At 63.1% G+C, this 18,547-nt stretch overlaps 1 protein-coding gene across 2 annotated transcripts; it reads right to left on the bottom strand.

Annotated features, from left to right (window-relative positions):
- Positions 1-4,110: 4,110 nt before the first annotated feature.
- B4GALNT4 (beta-1,4-N-acetyl-galactosaminyltransferase 4) lies at positions 4,111-15,813 on the bottom strand. Of its 2 annotated transcripts, XM_008006915.3 has the most exons (20): positions 15,346-15,813; positions 13,137-13,240; positions 12,582-12,674; positions 12,396-12,491; positions 12,227-12,317; positions 12,052-12,152; positions 11,831-11,898; positions 11,527-11,605; positions 10,267-10,333; positions 10,027-10,161; positions 9,844-9,953; positions 9,605-9,705; positions 9,423-9,523; positions 8,447-9,353; positions 6,263-6,546; positions 5,945-6,098; positions 5,762-5,834; positions 5,519-5,672; positions 5,026-5,152; positions 4,111-4,558 (listed from the first exon to the last, which is right to left on the bottom strand). In XM_008006915.3, exons 1-20 carry the CDS (start codon positions 15,494-15,496, stop codon positions 4,435-4,437), a joined length of 3,120 nt encoding a protein of 1,039 aa, XP_008005106.3. In that variant the 5' UTR covers positions 15,497-15,813; the 3' UTR covers positions 4,111-4,434. The 2 variants fall into 2 exon arrangements, with proteins under 2 accessions (XP_008005106.3, XP_008003330.3); XM_008005139.3 differs by lacking the exon at positions 15,346-15,813 and having other exon boundaries at positions 13,137-15,335.
- Between the last annotated feature and the right edge of the window lie 2,734 nt (positions 15,814-18,547).

Raw genomic sequence — 18,547 nt, 5'->3', positions numbered from 1 at the left:
AAGCCAACATTCCCAACACCTGAGAGTGATGGGAGCTTGACAGTGTCCTCCCCGCAAGCCTGGCCCCATGTGTTGAGTCTGGCACTTGGAGACTAGTCGTCACGTTTAGCTGATTGATAGCGGCCTGGTATTTTTCTTTCATTTTAGCTGTTGTGGCATTTAGGAACCACAAAGAAAGGACAGAAAGAGAAGATCCACTTTTGCTCATCCTTCCACAGATCCCAGACGAGCCCCCAAAAACGTTATGGGATATTTGGGGTGTTGCTATTCTGACCAGAAACCTCTGTGGCTGGGAGTACCTTTGCCCAAGTTCTTGTCCTGTGTCCACAAAGAATGAGGTACATAGACAAGTGGAGGGTGAGCAAGACAAAAAGGAGCTTTATTGAGTGTTAGAACAGCTCAGAGGCTCTCAGCAGAGAGGAGGCTGGGAGTAAGTGGCTCCTCTCTGCAGGCAGGTCATCCCAATGAGTGTTCAGCCCTCAGCAGAGAGGGCAGCTCCTCTCTGCAGTTGGTCAACCCAATGCCTGCAGCTCTCAGCAGAGAGGAGGCCCTAGAAACGGTAGCTCCATTCTGCAGCTGGTCATCCTGTCCCCTCTGTCCTCTTCTCCACTCTGGCTGAACCCGGGGCTTTCATGGGCCTCAGAGGGGAGGAAATTCATGCCTACTGGTTCATGGGCAGCCATGGGTGGGCTCGGAAAAGGCACCACAAGTCCCCACTCTGGTCCTCGGGAGTGTCAGCCTGGCCCCCAGCCTTCAGGCCCACCCTGGCTTGAAGGTGGAGCCTCACCAGGGACTTGCCTCTTGCCTCCCAGGAGCCTGTCTGCCTCCCACTGCCACCCATGGTGCCCAGGCCGCTTGTGCCAAGGGGTGCCCACAGGCCAGCACTGAGCTGCCCCCAGCCCCATCTTGGCCTCCCTCCCACACTCATTGTTGCCCAAAGTCTGGAGGGGCTGAGATGGCAGGGGACTGGTGTGTCAGCACTGCTCTGAGGGTGCACACCTGGCTGGGCTGCAACAGCACCCGGGCTTGGTCCCAACCCCACTCCAAGATCAAAGTGGGTGCCAGGAGCAGGGACACCCCCAAGTCTGTGGTGTTAGGGGGTCCTCCCTGGTCCCCAAGACCAGCAGGAGGCCTGGGCCCACAGCTGCAACCTGGATGGCTGTGGCTGCACCTGCGGTGCTCCCACCCTGCACAAATAAACCCAATGCTTCCAGGGCTGGTTCCATGAATCCCGGCTGTGCCTTCAGCCGGGTGCTCATGAGCTCCTGGGACACAGCAGGAAGTGAGGTTGAGGCGGCTGTGGGGGCTCCAGGCCTGGGAGTGGGTCTTGCCCAGCCGTGCGAGGGTGGAGGTGGCACAGTAGGCAGCCTTGGGGACATGGGGCACACAGGACCTACTGCTGCCACTGCTGCTCCTGCAGCCATCCTGCTGCCCTGTCCATTTCCTTGCAGCCTGGGGTGAAGGCTTTAGGCCCTCACAGTACCCAGGCTGGCATCTGGGGCACAAGGAGGCGACGTCACTGCGAGTTCCCCCTGCAGTTCCAACACTCAGGGGCAGCCTGGGGCACTCCCCTCACCCGACTCGCAACCATGCTGGGGGAAGCCTCTGGGAGTGGACTGTGGGCCCTGGCTCCAGCTACTGGGAGCGCCAGACTCCACAGTGGGGGCAGGAGCAGGTACTTCCGAGCCCACAGGGAGTGGGGGGGGGCTTCTTGGGCCCCAAAGAGCACAGGAATGTTGAGGTGCACGCAAATGAACCCAGTGCCCGGGAGGGCCGGGCTCCTGCTCGTGGAGTGGGAGGCCCAGCCATGCCTCCCCGCTGCGGCCAGCATCTTGGCAGCAGCCATTCTAGATGGGCCACTGCTGCCATCATTCCTGCCTCAGCCTTTCAAAGTGCTGAGATTACAGTTTTGAGCCACTATGCCCGGCCTTATCATTGATTTTTAAGAAATTTCTTCAAAGGCCGCCGCTGAACCCTGCCCTCCCCCGCCTGTGTCCTCGGCCACCTTCACCTTCTCAGACCTGGTCTTTCTGAGCACCCTGCTCAGAAACGCAGTCACACTCACATGGGCTTTGCCTTCCTGGGCTTCCTTTCCCTTCGCTGCCCTTGCTGCCAGCTGGTATACCAGGTGTTTTATTGATGGCGTCATCGTGCCCCGCCCCCCCGTGTTAGAATGTAAGATCCTTGGGGGCAGCGGTTTTTGTCTGTTCCGTTCCCTGCCTTTTCCTCAGCGCGTGACGTGTAGTGAGTGTGCAATGAATCATTGCCAAATGGATTAAACGATGGTGCGAATCGTCCAGATTACATGGAATTTTGACTTGTTTTCCAAGGTTAATTCTCTTTCTGATGTGCGGGCTTCTCCCACCTGTGGTTTACGCTTCTTCTCTCCTTTTCTCATTTTCTTGGGGTAGCATGGATCATTAAATCCAAGGCTAGTTCTTCTCTTGCTGCGAAACATCTGTGAGTGGGGACAATTCCATTTGAACTAGATACACAGGGATCAGCGGGCAGGACAGCTGGTGATCACATGGCTTCCGGGCGTGTGTGACCAGCCATGTCCCCTGCCCTGCGGGCACTTCTCCCCTGTGGACCAGCAGGACCTGTGAAACCCACATCAGGTGACTGGGTGCCGCTCTGGTCAATGGCTGGTCCACCTGGTTCCTCCTTCGGCTCCACCTCCCAGCTGCCCTGTGTGCATGGTGAGCGGTGACCTCAGGACACATCTTCAGAGGACAATTCTGGCTGCTGGGCGTATGAGCCATTCCACCCAGTGTGAACGAGGAGGTAGAAAGAAGAGTGCCCACTCAAGATGTGCCTGTCCTAGTCCCAGAACCTGTGACTGTTACCTTCACGGCAAAGGGCTTTGCAGATGTGACCCAGTGAGGGATGTGATGGTTACTGTGGGTTTGCTGGGAGGGCCCAGTGTAATCACAGGGAGCCTTATAAGAGAAGGCAGGAGGGTCAGAGTCACAGGAGGAGATGAGAGAGAGGGAGAGAGAGGAAGTGCGAGAGAGGAAGAGGCCAAGCTGCTGAAATCCAGGTGGCCTGGAGAAGCTGGAGAAGGCATGGACACAGACTCACACCTAAGTCTCCAGAGGGAACCAGCCCTGCTGACACCTTAATTTTGGCCTTTTTTTTTTTTTTTTTTTCCGAGACAGGGCCTTGCCCTGTTAGCCAGGCTGGAGTGCAGTGGTGCAATCACAGCTCATTGCAGCCCAGACCTCCCGGGCTCAGGTGATCCTCCTGCCTCAACCTTCCAAGTACCCGGGACTACAAGTACATGCCACTGTGCCTGGGGATCCGGCCGCTTCAGCCTCCCAAAGTGCTGGGATTACGGGCGTAAGTCACTGTGCCAGCCTTAATTTTAGGACTTTTTATCTCCAGAACTGTAAGATAATAAATTTTTTTAAGCCACTACACTTGTGCCAATTCGCTACAGCAGCCATAAGGAACTTACACGGCCACTCGGTGCCTGGCAGAGTACAGCCTCCCTCCTGTGACCCAGCCCAGGCCAGGACCGAGCTGGACCCATGGGCAGAGAGGAGACAAGGCAGGAGTGGGCTTCGACCAGCCTCTGAGTCAGTCCTTCTCTGGTGCCCTGCTGACCCTGATCTTGGAGGTACCAAAGTCATACAGGCCCCCTGATTATGGCTTCACTGGCTCGAGTTGGGTTTCTGTTTCTGGCAACCCCAAGTTTTGCCTGATCACCCCCAGCCCCAGCACAAGACATGCCCCACCTGGGTGCAGACAGCTCCATCACCCTAGAGGAGGCTGGGGTGGGACTGACACCCGATTCTGTTTGCAGAACGGGGGCACTGTGGCGGTGACTGCTCATTCCTCGCCCCAGTGTGGGGGGGCCCTGTGCTGTCTCTGTCTGTTATCAGCGGGCACAGACCCCACAGACACAGGGCGGGAGGAAGAAGTCGGAAGCCCCCTCCCCACAGGGCCGGGCACCGAACCTCACAGGCAGGAAGAGGAAAGTGGTCTTGGGGGTGGGAGAAGCTGGGGTCTGGAAGGGCTGCCGCTGGAAGTCAGGAGGTCGTGCTCAGGGTCCCCCAGCGGTGAGGACTCCACCTCTCAAGAGAACAGGCACAGAGGACAAGTCAGAACTAAAAAAAATATTTCATTTCATTCTGAATAAAAAACAGAACAGACAGAACTCTTGGAAATCCTGAAAACAATGTCGTCGCTACAGCAAAATTTCACAGAAATCATCGCAGAGTGGGGACCAAGGCCAGGCCCTGACCCGCTGTGAAGGCTGCCTCTCCAGGGAGGGGCACGACGCCGGGGCCCAGTGGGCCAGAGAGGGACAGGCACAGGTGGTGGCTGTGCCCCTCTGACCAGCCCTGCCGGGTCCCTCGGGACCAAGTTCAAAGCCCAGCCCCCAGCAGCTGCCTCCGGACTCCCACCGGGGCTGGGAGGGGCTGCCCATCCTCAGGACGCCCCCGTGTGAGAGCCCTTCCTGCTGCGGACGCTCCACATGCCCCTCTTAGAGTGGTAGTGGTGGTAGAAGTTCCGCAGCCGGAGTCGCTCCACCTCCAGCCCTGCCTGCAGGACCCTGGGCGCAGAGAGAGGAGAGGTGATCAGGACCCGGGGCAGGGGGCAAAGAGAGAGGCGGTCGGGACCCTGAGGCCGGGGGCAGAGAGGTGATCAGGACCCGGGGCAGGGGGCAGAGAGAGAGGCGGTCGGGACCCCGGGGCCGGGGGCAGAGAGGTGATCAGGACCCTAGTCCAGGGACTGGGGGTGTCAGGGCTGCCTCCAGCCTCCAGGGCCCTAGTGGGAGGTTGGGGACTCAGGGCCACCCAAGGCCTGCAGGATCGGGGGCAGAGCTGGTTCAGGGATGTCCCTGAGCTTGCAGGACCCTGGGGGTGGGACAGGGTCTCAGGAGTGATTCGGGTGGAGGGAGTCTCTCTGAGCCTACAGGATCCTGGGAAGATGGGGAAGGGTAGAGTTCTCTCAGCATGTGGGCGCCATTTTCCTCATTCCGAGGAGGACGCAGGGGCCAGGGGAGTGGGAGGCCATCACCTGTCCAGGAGCTCCCAGTCTTCACCCCCCCACTGGTCTCGGAACTCTTCGGTATTCATGCCTCCGACCCGGTCAAAGTCCGACTTGTAGATCCCAAAAAGGCCAAAGCCATTCACCTCCCAGTAACCTGGGGCGGGAGGGTGAGCAGTGCTGCCCTTCAGACCAGGTCCTGCAAGGCCTCCCCGCAAAGGACTGCCGGGAGACCTCGGGAGGGCCTCAGGGGCAGGGTCCCGTCACCATGGGGGCTTCCGGCGGTGCCCGGTAATGACCCTGGAGCGTGATGCATAAAGGCAGGATACTGCAGGAGGTCCCCGGGGACCCCCGCAAGGCCCTGGGTGTGCTGGTGCCGGCGGACTGGGGCTCTGGGCTCTACGGGGAGCATTGATGGACTCCCAGGCCTCCACTGGGGACTGAGAGGCCCCGGGTTCCTGGACGTTACCGTGGCGGTTGGTGGGAACCTTGCCATCACAGGGTGGGACGCTTGGGGCCTCACCGTGGGGGTCCCGGGGCGAGCTCCCGCAGCTCAGACGCATGACCACCGGCGCGAAGGCCAGCCTGCCCTCCACGCAGTGCTTGCGGATGCCGTCCAGGATGTTGGGTGGGAAGTGGATGTGCAGGTCGCAGAGGAACACGATGCTGCTGGCGTCCTGGGGGGTGCGGGAGGTCTGAGCCCCGCCCTCCGCTCCTCCCGGGATAGGCCCCGTTTTGCTCCCCGACCCCCATCTGGCCCTCGGACCTCCACCGCGTCCACTCCCGCCTGCAGCCCGGCGGAGCGCTCGAAGTTCCCGGTTCGTCTCAGGTACTGGTACCTGGGGAGGAGGAGTCACAGGCACGATCTCTGTGGGTGGGGTCAGGAAAACCCACCTCCCGGGGAGGAAAGGTGCGCTGGGTCCGCACAGGTGGAAGTAGGGGCCGTTACCGGGGCAGGCGCGCGGTGCGCAGGGCCCGCTCCACGTCCATATCCTCGCTCTCGAAATCCACCAGGACGACGCTGAAACGCGAGTCCCCGGTGCGCACGTGCAGCGCGGCCATGTCCGCCAGGAACTGCGCCACCCACCGCGCCTGGTTTTTCACTGGAGGAGAAATGGGGGGCGGAGCGCTGAGCCGACCCTGACTGTATGCTGGGGCCTCCCAGCTCCGAAGAACCTCATCCTGGACACCCACACCCTTTCCTAGGCATTAGGGTCCACGTTCCTCCCACGAGGTCTCCCGGAGACCCCAAGCCCGCCCTGCGCACCTGGCACGATGAAGTGAACCATCACGTCCTGGCGCCAGGCCAGGCGCAGCGGCCGGCAGAGCTCGGGGCGGCCATCGGGGCGCACAGAGGCCGCGGGAGCGGGCTCAGGACTTCCTCTGTCTGCATCCCCCACGTGGGCTCCTGGCAGCCGCAGGAAGACGTACTCGGAGAGTCGCAGGCGGCCTCCCCCGCGCTCCTGCAGCTCCAGCTCCAGCAGGAAGCGACTCCCTCGCGCCGAGTCCCGGCGCTTCTCCACGTTCACGATGCGCAGAAGCGCGAAGCGCCTGCAAGGCTGGGTGGTCAGCCGGTAGGAAGGCTTCCAGCCTGCACCCCACCCGCAACCCTGGGCCGCCCTGGCCGCAGAAACTCAGCTGACTTGGAGTTGCGGGAGGCTGCGGGCTCCGCAGCACAGCTCCTGCCCCTCCAGGCACCCCCTCCAGGGTCGGGGCAGGACTGGGGGCACACCAGCGAGCCCAGGCCCATCCTCACCCCCTCGCGGGCCTCCTGGCCACCACGCACGTCCCAGGTGACATTTATGACATGTCCGGCTGTCCTGTTACCCCCTTGCTCAGAAACCTTCAGGAGTTGGCCACTGCCCATGGGACAAGGTTCAAACGGCTTCTGTGGCATTCTAGGACCTTAGCAGTTTCAAAGTTGTGGCCTTCAATCTTCCCCTCCTACTGGGGTAGCAGACTCCTCCTCAGGCACAGCCACTGTCTCCTTTCCTTTGTCCTGAGGAGTCCCCTGCCTGGGATATTTGCCCCAGCCCTCCCAGCCACTCCTCTTCCAGGCCCTGGGTCACCTCTTCTGAGAAGCCCCCACCCCGCCCCCTGTGCCTTCACAGAACCCCTTTCCCCCAGGCAGCAGCTCTGGGCCTGTCCTGATCCCTGAGTGGAGGAGGCTTCAATGCTGGGAGGCTGTTCCTGGCCCCTTCCTCCTCATTCTGCCCAGCCGAGAACCTGTTTCCCTCCACTTTGCTCTGCTCATCTGGAGAAAATAGGACCCTGCCCTAGACAACGCTTTCTCTTCAGTCGGCCTCACATCCTCCCTTGGCAGTCTGTGCCCTTCACCGAGGGACGCCCACCTGGGTGCCGAGGGGTCTGAGGCCTCCCTCCAACTCCTGTCCTTCCCCACCCCAAAGCCCTGAGTGTCAGGGACCTCCTGCCCCAAATGCTCTTGGTCTCTCTACACTGTTGCTCCTTGAGCCACACCCAAGTGGGCAAAAGTGGGACCACAACAATGACCATCCCATGAGGCCCCCGTGGCATGACGAGCTGCTCTCAGGAAGCTTAGAGCCAGGGGCAGGCATGCCCTCTGAGCCACCTTGAATCCAGCACCCACCCCCCAGGGCTCCAGGCTGTCAGTCACCACCACCACCATCCCTTCCCCTCCAGGCAGCGGCACCTGTCTGTACCCAAACCGGTGGAATTCCTGCCCTGCTCACAACCTTCCATCACACACGGGAGAAACAGTCCCAGCTCTGCCTCCATCCTCTGACCCTGCCTCTGCCTGTCATCACTGCACAGCTCCTAACTCGCCTTCAAGGCTGGGCACAACAGATGCTGCCTCTTCTTAGGACTCCACAGGCCTCTTGGAGGCCAAATTAGACTCCCCACTCGCGCCCGCCAGCCTGCAGGGAGGGCAGACAGCACTAGATTCCTGGCGCCTCGGGGAGACCAGAGGGGCCAATGGGGCAGAAGCCCTGCACCCTCCTCTGCAGTCAGGCCCTGAGCGCCTGGAACACCCAGGGGCACTGCGAGGGGAGAGGAGGAGGGGTCCAGGGGTCCTGAGCTTTGCCCTGAGTGTCTCAGCCTGGCCCTTGAATGGGGCTGTCTGCCCAGCAACTGGTTGGGACTGACACTGACCTATGAAGCCTGGACTCATCCCTGGGCCCAGGTCCAGGATGACAGAAGTGGGGTTCGCAGGTGCAAGGATGGGGCGCCAGCCCTGGGTGGGGCTCCAGGGAGGTCCCTGAGGCTGGACAAGTGCCCTGGGCAGTCAGGACACGGGGAAGGAAGGGGAGAAGCTGGGGCTTCCCTGGGGTGGGGGGCTGTGCCTCAGCCCAGGCCGGTACACCAATGAGCCCTGGGGAAGGTCTGAGGGGCCCACCAAGGCCAGGACCTCCTCTCCCCGGCTGTCCCCGGCCCCCCAACCGCCCTGGCACGCGTTGAACCGGCCCCATACCCGCCGTGGCGCGCGTTGAGCCGCTCCATGTACTGAGCCGCCACGTCCACGGCCTCCGCCTCCGGCAGCTGAAGGTTCCCCGAAACGTTGCACCGCAGGTCGTTCCAGTCCGAGCGCAGCAGCTCGAAGTCCACGGCGCCCACGCTGAACGTGCGCTGCCAGTCGATGGCGTCCTCACGCCAGCGTCCGAGCGCCGGGCCCGCGGCCTCCTCGCTGTCCTCAGACGCAGCCTCGTCGCCCGGGGCCCCATCGTCCTCCCCTTCCTCCTCTTCTTCGCCCTCCCCGGGCAGCTGTGGCCCGGACACCTGGGACAAGCTCAGGAAGGAGGTCACGGGCCGCGCTTCGGAGGACAAGTTTGAGTCCACTGTGGGCACCGCAGGTCCCAGCGTGCCCGCCTGGCCCTCCTGGCCCCCTTGGGTGGCTTGCGCACTGGCTGGGGGCCTTGGCCGTGTGGCCTGGGGGTCGCCGGTCCTGCGGCCGTGGGGCCGGGGTGGGCGTGGGGGCGCCCGCAGCTGCACTCTGGGCAGAGGCCTGGGGTGCAGGAAGACGCCGGGAAAGGGCGGCCAGGGCGCGCGCGGCGCTGGGGCCCGGGGGGATGCCCGCTGTCCCGGCCGCACCCTGGTCACGTACACCTTCGGGGGCTGCTGCTCCGCTGCAGGGCGCGGGGGCGGAGCTCGGCCCAAGAAAAGCGGCAAGGGGCGGGCGGCCCGGGAGGCCCAGCTCAGGGCCCGGGAGTGCCTGGGGGTCCCCTCGTCCCGGGGGCGGGGAGGGGTCGGCGGAGCAGGGGTGGCTCCGGGCTCCGCGTGGGCCGCTGGGGCGGGGGACGGGGGGCCGCTCCTGGACGGGGCTGCCTCCGTGGGCTCCAGGCTGTCGAGCAGCTCCCCCTCGTCCTCGTCGTCCAGGAAGTCTGCGGGAAACGCGGGTCAGAAGCTGCCCGCGCAGGTGGGTAAGGGCTGGGGGCGCTGCGGACACTCACCGTCCGGGTTGAGGAAGAGGAAGGCTCGGCGCTGCACCTCCTCTTCTTCATCCTCGTCCCCCTCCTCCTTGTCCATCTTCATGTACTTATAGAACCCAAACCTGGGGCGGAGCAGAAGCATCAGAGCCGAGTCCCGCCCTGCCCGCCCCGCCCCGCATTTTCCAGCCGGGCTGCGAGCCCACCTCTCCAGGTACAGCGGAGACTCGCGGTAGAAGCACTTGTTGTCCGTCTCCATGTGGGTGAGGCGGGTGTAGTCGTTGGGATAAACGAAGGACAGGTACACCTGGGGGGCGGGGAGTAGGCGGGCTCAGGGCTCAGGGCTCAGGGCTCAGGGCGGGGACCTCCCGGGGCGGCCTCCCAAGGGGCTGGAGAAGGCTCCGCGGAGTCCCGGACCGGAGACAGGGTCTCCAGCCGCACTCACAAACTGCAGTCCCTGGTATCTGGCGATGGGGAAGTCCTTGACCACGTAGGTGGGGGCGTAGGCACAGGGCTCCAGCACGTTCTCCAGGCTCGAGGATTCCATGCGCGGAGCTGCAGGAGGTGCGGTCATGGGGAGGCTGGGGCAGGCACCCCCGCCCTCGCCCCCGCGCGGGCCCCCTCTCACTGAGGAAAAAGGTATCCCTGGGATCTGGCCGCAGCATGTCTGCGCTGCTGTCCTCCTGCGGCAGACGCCCCCCCACGTGGCTGGCTGGAGACTGGGGGACGTGGGCCACGTGGTCCATCTTCAGGGCTGACTCATCTGGGGGAAGAGGGGTTCCAGGGAGTGCTCCGACTCCTCCATTCTTCCCGCTCACACCCAGAGCCCATCCCAAGGAGCCCCACATCCCCAGCGGCGCCCGCGCACCTGTGTACAGGGAGATGTGAGCAGAGCTGATGACCTCGAACTTCAGGCCGGGCAGGAAAGCTCGCCACTGCAGGGCAGAGAGGGTGGGGCGTCAGGGGCAGGGCCGTGGCTGTGTCCAGGGAAGAAAGGGTCTACCCTGGCTCAGGGCCGCGGGACTAGTAGGACCAATCCCTTAAAGGATGCAGGAGGGGAGATGGTAGAGGGGTCCGGGGGTTCCAACAAGGGGCAGCAGGGAAGCTGGGGAAGGAAGCCCAGAAAGCTGAGGGGCCCTGGGAGCAGGGCCAGACCTCCCCATACTCCCTTCCTCACCTTTCCTACTCCCTTCCTCCCTCCCTCCCTGAGGCCCCCCTCCTTTCATCCCTCCCTCCCTCCCTGAGGCCCCCCTCCCCTCCTCCCTCCCTCCCTGAGGCCCGCCCCCCTGCCCACCTCAGGTTATGACTTCCAACCCTGCCCATTCCCAGTGAGGTCACTGCTGGCCCCCTAAGGGCCAGGCTGGATTCCTTCTCCACTCTACCCCCACCACCAAGCTGGGGCTCCAGGGTCCTTCTGTTCCCACCTCATCCTGGGGCCTCCACAGACCACCTCAAACCCCTGTGTCCAGCCTGGGCCCTCTGCCCAGCTGAGCTGGGGTGAAACGCGCCCTCCACACACCAGACACAGGCACCATGGAGCAGCCCGCAACAGCCGCCAGGCTCCAGGCCCTCTGCCTTGCTGTGTAACCCCTTTCCGCTTCCCCCATCCATCCCCACAGCCACCTCCCTGGGTTCAAGGACTAAAGGCCACAGTAAAAACCCTTCCCCCAGGCTCTCTCCACTCTGTGGCCAGGGGTTTTTTCCTGGAATGCAAATCCCATGGCCTCATTCTCAGGACAAAGCCCTATCTGTGCAGAGTGGTGCTCAGGCTCCGCCTGATCTGGCCACCAGAGCCTTTCTAGTCTCAAAGACCCGCTTCCTCTGCTGGGTCTGTTCCTTCACTGCTCTCGTGGTCTAGAATTCACCCACCATACGTCCCACCCCAAATTATCTGCCCCCCACATCTCGCTACTGAATGCCTTCATTCTCTCAAGACTCATCTCAAAGGTGACTCCTAGTGAAGCCTCACCCAGCCCCCCAAGAGGGCAGAGCAGACCCTCCTGACCTCAGGCCCATGGCCCTGACCAACTGCTTTGTCAGCTTTGGGACGGGACCCCACTGCAGTTGTCCTGAAGGGAGGCAGCGGAAGTGGAGTCTCCAGAAACTCCCAGGGGCGGGGGGCACTCACGCCCACTTCCACATGGTCCGAGCCGCGGTCGTCCTGCTTGTGCAGCAACTCAAAGTAGTACCTCCGGGAGGCCATGAGCCTGGGGACACGAGGAGCAAGGGTTGGGCCCCGCCATGCACAGTGGAGCCAGGGAAGGGGGCAGGTGGTGCCCACACCCCTCAGAGCTGGCCCTCAGGAAGATGGCAGCTGGGCTGGGCAGGTGCTTGTGCAGAGTGTGTGCAAGCGTGCACAGGGTAAGGAAACGGTGCGTAACCCCCTCCCACAAATACACAAGTGCATGCACATGCACCCCACAGTCACTCACCGTCTGGGCTTGGACACCTGGGAGCTGAACTTGGTGAATTCTCCAGGCGCTGTCCACTCGGAACCAGTCTGGGGGGTGATAGAGGAGGGGCGGTGGGGGGGGTGTTCACTCTCTCCCTGGGGACACCAAACCCATCGGGTCCTCATTCCCAAGAGGCTGGTGGGGACAGGTGACTGAGCTGCAGGAGGCCTGGGAAGACACCAGGGGTGGGGTGGGGGTACCTTGCCCACGAAGGCCACAAGCTGAGCAGCAGCGGGGCTTTCGTCTGGACTCAGCCAGAACTCCGAGTTGTCGTCTGAGGCCACAGAAAACTGGACGTCTCCTATTCCACAAGACTAGGCTCAGGGGGGTGGAGCCTCACGACATCCCTTCCCCAGGGCACCCTCACCCCCGTACCGTCCCTCGCTGGGTGGATGAAACCAAAAATACGGAGTCCATAGTTCTTCCACTTGGGGGACACGGCCAACTTCTTCACGGTGGTGCGAGTCTGAGGGGGCAGTGACTGTTGCTGTTGAAGCCCCCTGTGTGCCCTGCCCGCCCTGCACCCCCCAACCCCGGCACTCACATGAGGGAACAGCGGGAAGTGCAGGTTCCTCCTCAGGTGGCCCACGGCGCCCCCACACCAGTCCTCAAACACGTGCAGGTTCACCTGCCCTTTGTACTGGGGATCGGGGGGCCTTACCTTCTGCACGGCCTGCCGCCCCCCAGCCCCGCCCTGCCTCCCAGCCCGTTACAGGCCGAGCCGGCTCACCTCCTCCCGCCATGGGGGTGTCTGATGGGTGAAGTTCAGTGGCAGCTTCCCAGCCCCTGCAGGAAACAGCATATCTCGATCCTGACCTTCGGGCTGCAGGAGAGAAAAGGCAGCGGGGTCAGAGCTGGAAGGGCAGGGAGGAGGTCACACACAGCAAGACAGACCTTCACAAACACCCCTTCCAACATGGAGCCACACAGGCCTAAATGCCTGCGAGCCCATAGCCACGTAAACCCTGACCCATGGCCCCGGCACGTACACTCAGACCCCCGGTCACTCTCGCCCAAGCAGATGCCCGGCCACCCCACATACTGACAGGCTGGTGCATTCATGCACCTGCTGCAGCCCCCAGACACAGAGCTCCAGACACGATGCCTGGTGCTGCAGCTCACACTGACAAGCCATGCCGTGCTCCCCACCCACATGTCCTGTGTCTCATGCCCCCCTGCTGTGTCCTCCAGAAGGGACAGGTTCTCAAGACACCAATGCTCAAGTGGCTTCGGGGCTTTGGGGTCTCGTCTCATGCACACGCGTTCTCCCCAAGGCCCTGCTCACCGCCTGCTCCTCTTCACGGCTCTCACTGGAGTCCTCAGCCCTCTGTGTGGATGGCGCAGCATGGACCCCCCGGCCGTCGGTCACACTGGTCAGCTTCTCACCATCTGCAGGTGGCACGTGAGGCCTGTCTCGGGCCCAGGCTCTCTCCAAGGCCATTCTGCCTGCTGCTGGGGTCAGCCAGGCTGGGGACCCACATGGCCAGAGCAGGGCAAGGAGGCTGTGGTGTCTCTCACTAAAGCCAAACCTCTCCTCCTCATCTGCGTCCTCTACCACCAGATGCCCCACCCCACAGCGAGGCGACTTCTTCCACACCCCACCTCTGGTGGGGCAGCCCAGGCTGAGCCTTCCAGCAGGCTGTTCCCAACCTCCAGCAGGTGTGAGGGAGGAAAGCTGGGTGCGCCAGCTGGTGTGTGTAGGCACCCACATGCACCCCCATCTGGCCATTCTTGTTAAGTGGCTCTGCCTCCAGGAAGACCCCAGGACTGCCCTGTGCCCTCAGCACTTTCTCTGTGTGCTGGTGTGTTCCATGTCTGCCTCCCTTCCCAGAACTGAGAACTCAGGGTTAGTGCCAGGGACTGTAGTCAGGAAAGCTGGCACTGCCTCTCCTGAAGGATTTGAGCTCTCAAAGTCTGGACTGAGGGACAGGCATGGATGCAGAAGCCCAGGCATGGCCCTGGAGCAGAGGGTGGCCCTGGATTGAGTGTCCCTGGGTAGGAGGACCAGGAGGGGCAGAACTGGGGTGAAGTGAAGCATCCCTTCAGATGCCCAGGTCCCAGGGCGTGGAACCCCCTGGGGCTGCAGTGAGGATGTCTAGGTCCTCAGCTTAGGGAGGTCCAGGAAGTGGAGAGGGCTGGGGGGCAGAGCTGGCCTGCCCAGGCTTGTGGGGAGGCAGTAGAGATGTCCACAGGCAGACTTGGGAAGGGTCCCCTGGGGGCTCCCCTGACTTTGGCCCCAGCTCCCCCGACAGAACCGTCTGCTCGCTCCCCATCTCCCTGGGCAGCTGTTGAGCCCCTCTTGTCCTGGCCTTGGCCTCAAAGGTAGAAGTGGTACCGGTGCCCTGGGGCGGAGCTCGCTTAGCCTCAAGGGGTCCTTGGAAGGCGGATTCCTATGCCTCCGCCCCCTCCAGGTTGGGCTTAGATCCCTCCGCTGCTCCGAAAACTACAGAGGCCCCTGCGGAGGGGGCTGGTTCTGTTCTGTGTCATTGGGGCAGCTGTGGATCCTGCCCTGTCTGCTAAGAGCTGGGGTGGAGCTTCTTTTAGGGATTCAGCAGTATCAGGGGTCTCTTGAGGGTGTGGCAGCTGCGAGGTATGTGGGTTGGGACAAGCCCCAGACCGTTGGCCTGTGTGGGTCCCGGCCTCCCAGCGCACGAAGAGAAGACAGAGGCGCTTTGGCAGGTAGAGTGGCCCAGGTGTCCCCCGCCAGTATCATTGCTCTGCCCCCTCAGGACACCCGGCTCCCTGGAGAAGGCTCAGAGGCGGCAGCTGGGGTCTCTCCTGGTCTGGGCATGGCACTAACCTCCCTCCTCCTCAGGAGGGGGCATTTTGCCCTCCTTCTCCCCCCACCCCCCAGGCTTTCATCTGCGCCTTCCTGTCTGGAATGCTCTTTGCACAAAAGGTGTGTGTCAAAGACCACCATCTCCAGGGGGCCCTACCCCGGCTGGCTCACCGTGACCCGATCTGCTTTGTTCGTGGGTTGGCGTTGGGAGAGTTTACGCCAGGCTTCGCAAGCTGGGCCCCATCCCCACGCACGGACCCCCACGACACTGGCACAGTTCACCGACGGCGCCCCCGCCGGGAAGCGTCCCAGCTGCACCGGCCACTTCGCCAAGCCCGGGCCCGGGTCCCCAGCACACGGGGAAACTGAGGCCCTGCTAAGCGGGCAGGGGATGGAGGCGAGGCCTGAGAAGGCCTCTCGGAAGGCTCAGCAGGGTCTGGGGCAGAGAATTCCCCGGGAGCCCCCGTCAGCCGCTCACTACCAGATCCAGGCCGGATCCCAGAACCAGGGACCCTCCCAGAGAGGGTCGCGCGCGTCACTGCCGACGTCATCGAGCGTCCGGGCCGAGCCGAACCGCGCCCCCTCCTCACAAATCGCAGGGCAGGGAACAGCGGGCGGGGTCTCCGGGCGGGTCGGGCCCAGCCGAGACCCCCGTGCGGTGGGAGGCTCGGCCCGCGCCCCGGGGCCCCCGCCGCCCGCGCCCCTCGCGCCGTACCTCGCCCGTAGCCCAGGCGCTGGCGCAGCGCTCGGCCCTGGCGCACCAGGCCCAGGTGCACGTAGGTGAGCCACGCGGCGCAGCTCAGCAGTAGCAGCAGCAGCAGCAGCTTCATCTGCTTGCGGATCTTCTTCACCGGGAGCCGCGGCATCGCGGCCGCCGCGCCCGCCCCAGGCCGCGCTCAGCGGCGCCACTGCAGCCCCCGGCCCCCGCCCGCCCCGCGCCGCATCCCCGGCCCGCCCCGCCGCGCTCAGCGCCCGCGGCCCCGCATGGTCCTTTGTCCGCCGCGTGCGGCCACCGGGTGCGGCCGCGACCCCCCCAGGCCGCCCTCGGCCGCGGGCCCGGGGTGGGCGGCGGGGGCGGCTCCTCGCGGTGCCCCCCGCCCGGCCGCTCCCGGCTCCGCGCTCCTGGGGCGGCGGCGGGACCGAGCAGCATCCACGCCGCGGAGCTGCCACCGCGGATCAGGCCCCGGCCGCGCGCGGAACCAATCGGGCTGAGCCAGGCCGCGGGGAGCCAATGGCGGCGAGCGGGGCGGGGTAGGGGCGCGGGGAGGCGGGGCGCGGGGTGCGGGGCGGGGTGCGGGGCGCGGGTGTGGGGCGGGCAGGGATGCGAGGTGGGCAGGGATGCGGGGCAGGGGGCGCGGGGTGCGGGACGGGCGGGGATGCGGGGCGGGGGGTGAGGGACGGGCAGGGATGCGGGGCTGGGGGTGCGGGGCGCACGTCCACCTGGGCCACGGAGCGCGGCTCGGGGACCGTGGGGGGCGGCGGGGGATGGGCACAGCCCGACTAGGAGCCGGAGCAGCCTCCTGAGAACAGTGACCCGAAGGACTGGAGCCAGACAACGAGGAGGAAAGGGAGGGACCCGGGGAGCTGGGAGGCGGGGAATGAGGGTGGGGATGGGGGCGGGCGAGAGAGGCGGGAGGAGGGTGGCCAAGCACCGACTTCAGCCCAGGGGTGGTAGTCGCTGCGGGATCTCGCCTGTCTGGGCGGCAGGAGCGGCCCCAGCTGGTGGCCCTCGCCCCATCTAGCGCGGCCTGAGGCGGGTGACCGTGCCGTGCCTCTCACTGGGACCTTGTGCCCCTTTGTGCCCTTTCTCGCCTGGTCTGCACCAACCCCTGCCAATCCCTTTGTCCCCCAAGTACTTTCCTTGTCCATCTGCCAGCTTGACCCTACTCTTCTCCCTCTGTTCAGCTGTCTCTGGGGGTGTAACAAACCACCCAACCTCAGTGCTGTCCAACAACAGCGTTCCTGTGTTCGCAGAGGAGCAGACCTGTTTGGGACACTTGATGGGTCCACAGCCGGATGGTGTCCTCTGTGCGTCAGGAACTCAGGGCACTCGGGAACAGCTCCTCTCTGCTTCTCTAGGTGCTGGCCTCCGATGGGAAGACGTGAGTGGTGGGACCGGCTCTGCGGGACAGGCTGGAGCCATCCAGAGGCTTCTGCCCTGAGCCGGTGCACCCTCGGCATGAATGGCTGGGCTCACCTTGGGTGGTTGGCCAGGGCACCTGCACACCCAGCTTCCAGGGGCAGCCTGCCGGTCCAGCACACAGAGTGAAGCCTCTTGGAATCGCCTGCCAGGTTTGCCACATGCCGCCATGGCCACCCAAGTTTGTGGGTTGTGGGGACGTGGACCCCACCTCACAATGGAAGATTGCCCAGAAGTTGCCTTCATTCCTCCTTCCCCTCCCTCCTCCCGTAACTTCCAAGTAAGAAGCAAGCTGGTTGCATCCTGCTGTTCATAGCAGCCCTTAAACAACACCCAATCTCTCAAACCTTCCCCCACCCCATCAGCTCCTCCTCTCCTACCTCCTGCAGTCCACTTTCCATATTTCTGTTATCTGCATATTCATTAAAATATAGTGCCCCACCCCTTTTTGAGACAGGGTCTCACTGTGTCTCTGAGGCTAGAGTGCAGTGGTGCAATCTCAGCTCACAGCAGCCTTGACCTCCTGGGCTCAAGTGATCCTCCCACTTCAGCTTCTTGAGGAGCTGGGACTACAGTCAGGCGTCACCATGCCGGGCTAATTTTTTGTATTTTTTTAATAGACTCAGGGTCTCACCATGTGGCCCAGGCTGGCGTCGAACTCCTGGGTTCAAGTGATCCTCCCGCCTTGGCCTCCCAAAGTGCTGGGATTCTAGGCGTGAGCCACTGTGCCCGGCCAATAGTGCTCTTTTACGTATCATTCTGTTTCTCCAAGGCCTCCATAATTTTTATGTGTGTCTGTCTTGCTGTGCATCTAATGCTTTCCGTCTTTTCACTGCATGGCACCCCATCCTAGGCACATTCATCCAGCCAGTGGACGTTACCTAATATTCTAGTGTCCTGACAAGCTGGGGACTTACGGGACACAGCAGTGAGCAAGACAGAAAAGGGCCCCCTTTCATGGAGTTTACATGTTACTAGGCAGGGACAAACCAGTGAACACATAGTAACTTTCCTGATGGTGAGTGACGTGAAGGAGATGAGATGGGGGATGGAGGGAGGCTGGCTTCAGCTCCACAGTCTCTCTCTGGGGAGGCAACGGCTGGCCTGATCCATAAAGAGGGTTCTTAGAAGGCAAGTGTTGGCAATGTTGGGAGAGACGCGTTTGGGACGCTTGATGGGTCCACAGCCAGATGGTGTCCTCTGTGGATCCAATTGAGAGACCGGCTCAATTGTGCAATTGAGGGGCAGGCTGGGATCTGCCGGACGCAGATGCTCCATATGCTACCACATCCATCTCAGCCCCTTCCAGAGAAGAACGGCCACTGCCTCACTTCTGTGTGACCCAACCACAGAGGCAAAGGTTCTGGGAAACGGGTCTCCAGCTTAGAATAAGAGAACAACCTGGCAGGGCCCTCCTCTTGACAACTCAGCACACACGCACGCGTCTCTTAAAAACCACATTTAGGCCGGGCACGGTGGCTCAAGCCTGTAATCCCAGCACTTTGGGAGGCCGAGACGGGCAGATCACGAGGTCAGGAGATCGAGAGCATCCTGGCTAACACGGTGAAACCCCATCTCTACTAAAAAGTGCAAAAAACTAGCCGAGCGAGGTGGCGGGCGCCTGTAGTCCCAGCTACCTACTTGGGAGGCTGAGGCAGGAGAATGGCGTAAACCCGGGAGGCGGAGCTTGCAGCGAGCTGAGATCCGGCCACTGCACCCCAGCCTGGGCGATAGAGCGAGATTCCGTCTCAAAAAAAAACAAAAACAAAAAAACAAA

Source organism: Chlorocebus sabaeus, chromosome 1 (genome assembly GCF_047675955.1).
Source record: "Chlorocebus sabaeus isolate Y175 chromosome 1, mChlSab1.0.hap1, whole genome shotgun sequence".
Taxonomy (NCBI): Eukaryota; Metazoa; Chordata; class Mammalia; order Primates; family Cercopithecidae; genus Chlorocebus; species Chlorocebus sabaeus.
Note: the sequence above shows the minus strand (reverse complement) of the source record. Positions and strands in the feature narration are given on the sequence as shown.

What these genes read in the sequence shown, in the direction of transcription:
- B4GALNT4 (XM_008005139.3), bottom strand. Translation starts at nt 13,580, where the DNA reads ATGGCCAGATGGGGGTGCATGTGGGTGCCTACACACACCAGCTGGCGC. An exon ending in CACCCCCATGGCGGGAGGAG is followed by an intron (nt 12,492 to 12,581) that starts GTGAGCCGGCTC and finishes CCCGATCCCCAG; the next exon opens with TACAAAGGGCAGGTGAACCT. An exon ending in CATCCACCCAGCGAGGGACG is followed by an intron (nt 12,153 to 12,226) that starts GTACGGGGGTGA and finishes CTTGTGGAATAG; the next exon opens with GAGACGTCCAGTTTTCTGTG.